Source organism: Plasmopara halstedii (assembly GCF_900000015.1).
Source record: "Plasmopara halstedii genome assembly, contig: Scaffold_614, whole genome shotgun sequence".
NCBI classification, from domain to species: Eukaryota; Oomycota; class Peronosporomycetes; order Peronosporales; family Peronosporaceae; genus Plasmopara; species Plasmopara halstedii.
Genome location: NW_020187532.1, coordinates 236668 through 239123, shown reverse-complemented (window position 1 = coordinate 239123; position 2456 = coordinate 236668). Strand labels below are relative to the sequence as shown.

Sequence of the window (2456 nt, the reverse complement as noted above, 5' to 3'; positions counted from 1 at the left end):
ATCTAATGCGGTTCGATTTGTCATCCTCCAACAGTTACCCTGGGTTGCAGATCTCGATTTGAGAGGAGTCTATTTAGCTGCTCCTTCCTGACACAAACTTATAAACTCAGTTTCGCGAACCAGATCGTGCACCCATTGCATGATGCGCTTGAAAGAAGACAAGCGCGTACAAAAACCTCAAGTCAAATAGCCTTGAAACAAATGTATAGTTGAAAAGACAGATGGCGACATGCTGATCCTGATTTTCATTCACACACACATGCGCAGTATGCCTGAAGAGAAAATAGCGCTTAGTCAGTCATGCCGTCATTTACCGTGTGCACAAATCGCTTGACCGTTCGCATCCTTGCTCCGCCACGATTAACATAAAAAGCCAAGCTGCTCGTGAATAAACAGTCGGCTATCAGCCGAGCTCATTACCACTAAATCACTATCACCATGACCCAGAACCTACCAAATATGAAGTGTTCTCACGAAATTCTCACATTTTCTATTATGTCGGCATGCCACACGAAGAAACAAGTTTTAGACCTGACAACGGAAAGCCCAGACCAATGCCGCTATGCCTCCTTTCCATCCCCAAGCCTTCGGGGTCATGACTGATCCTGCAAGTAATAACTCTTTGCACATTGTTCGCAAATTCAGACTGTGTTTTCATCGTGAAGCAATTTAACCGCGGCAATAGCTCGCTGACGAGTCAAGCAAAACCCAGAAAACGTCAGATACACTTTTGATTACCTATTTATAAAAGTTTGCAGCAGTCCATTATTTCAGCGCATGAACTTAAACGCAGAACGTTTTCTCATAACTGTGCTGTTACTTACCACCAATATTATAGATCTCTTTCCATTCAATCAAGATGCGATTCTCGCATGTGTTTTTAGTACACATTTGGTAGCTCTACATCAATGCAATAGATTTTAGATTTTTGCGCAATAGAAGATGGGTGTACTATACAAAGCGCAGCAGCCGAAAACTAGAAAGTGTATTGATGCTGCGTTCTCAAGTGCTACAGCATAAATATATCTGGAAATGAACGTTGATTTGCAAGTTTAAAACAAGTCTAAATGCAACGTTATTCTGAATAAAAATGTCGGTCAAAGCAATATTTTCAAAATGAAAACTTTCGATGGTCTAGTCAATACCACTTATAGTCCTACAGCTATTGCTTTTCTCATCCTGAGAGCACATTGGAAATTTTTGGCCATCTTGAGGCTGTAATTACTAAGTCGCGAACATACTAACTCACCTGCGTGGAGCTATAATAATACTACCTTTCTATTCTGTTTTAAGATCGGCATTGACGTATTTTCCCATTGCTTATAGATCTTGATCATCGCCCTGGACGTTAAGTACTTGTATTCATTCCTCAGGCTGTCGAGGGCAAAAGATTGTCGACACGTACACAAAAATTCAGTAAAAATATTAGACTATACACACTTTTATGCTCCCAAAAGTTTAAGCCTCTCAGATTAAATAAAAAAGGTCAGTAATACCAATTGACAACATATTTCTCTTTTGCTGCCCTAACCATCCAATTAGTTAAAAAAAATAGTATCTTAAATGGTTACAGTTGCTTCATTCGGATCAAAATTGGTGTTTGTGCTTGTACGATAAATCTCGATCTTTGTATTTATTGGTATATAAATCTCCTCTGTGGCTATGAGTATGACTAGAGATGTCTCATTCTGCGTCTCAATTCTCGACGGTTTCTTGAATCAGACACAATGCCTAGGTCTTTGCTTATTCGACGGAAAGCGAAAATGGTTATTATGATCCTATGTTTTTTCTGTTCGAATGTTGCCATATCTAGATCAAATTACGCTGCCGTATTGAAATAAGATGTGGTCTGTATACCATGATCAAGGACGAGGAGACGTAGGTACTGGCTAGTACCTCGCGGTAGTCAAATTTTGTTCTTTAAAGGGTAAGAACCCTTTATCATGGAAATGGAGCCACCACACCTTAACCACTACTTTAATCTGAGATCGTTCTACGGTATGAGCAAATCTGAAACTTATGCATGCGAGATAGCCATGCGTCTGCAATTGTTCTTCAACGTTACCAAGCGGCGTCATCTCAACAGTGACCAATATAAGCCAGAAGTCGTGAACGTCATCCGCTATGAGTCACAATGTAGTACTTACACATGCGCTCAAAATTGTGCGACGCTGCTATAGAAGCTGTAAGAGCATAAGGCTTGTGACGTTACGTTATAAATCTTGCTGTTTTACTATTGTGCCGACGCATCGCTGATATACTACTTGTTGTACTTAAATAACAATGATAACGTCGCTTACGAGGGCACGAGAGGCTTCGAAAGGACTGCAGAATCCATTGTCCATGTTTTTCACGTGAAGATATATTCTACTTTGATCTTTGAATGTCTTTTGAAGTGGTAACGATAAATGTTTGCGGACTGCATAATACAGAACAATTGAATCGATCGCTAACAT

At 40.0% G+C, this 2456-nt stretch overlaps 2 protein-coding genes across 2 annotated transcripts in view; both read right to left on the bottom strand.

Moving 5' to 3' along the window:
* Positions 1–360: 360 nt before the first annotated feature.
* PHALS_12082 (uncharacterized protein) lies at positions 361–630 on the bottom strand (the record flags this gene model as incomplete). The annotated part of the gene is made up of 2 exons (XM_024727556.1): positions 361–450; positions 532–630. 2 exons carry the CDS (start codon positions 628–630, stop codon positions 361–363), a joined length of 189 nt encoding a protein of 62 aa, XP_024578122.1.
* Positions 631–2273: 1643 nt separating this feature from the next.
* Positions 2274–2456, bottom strand: part of PHALS_12081 (uncharacterized protein) — a gene marked incomplete at both ends in the record, with an annotated part of 371 nt that continues 188 nt past the window's right edge. Inside the window, one exon of the mRNA XM_024727555.1 lies at positions 2274–2449. Coding sequence (XP_024578121.1) covers positions 2274–2449 — 176 coding nt within the window. The remainder of the gene's footprint in view (positions 2450–2456) is intronic.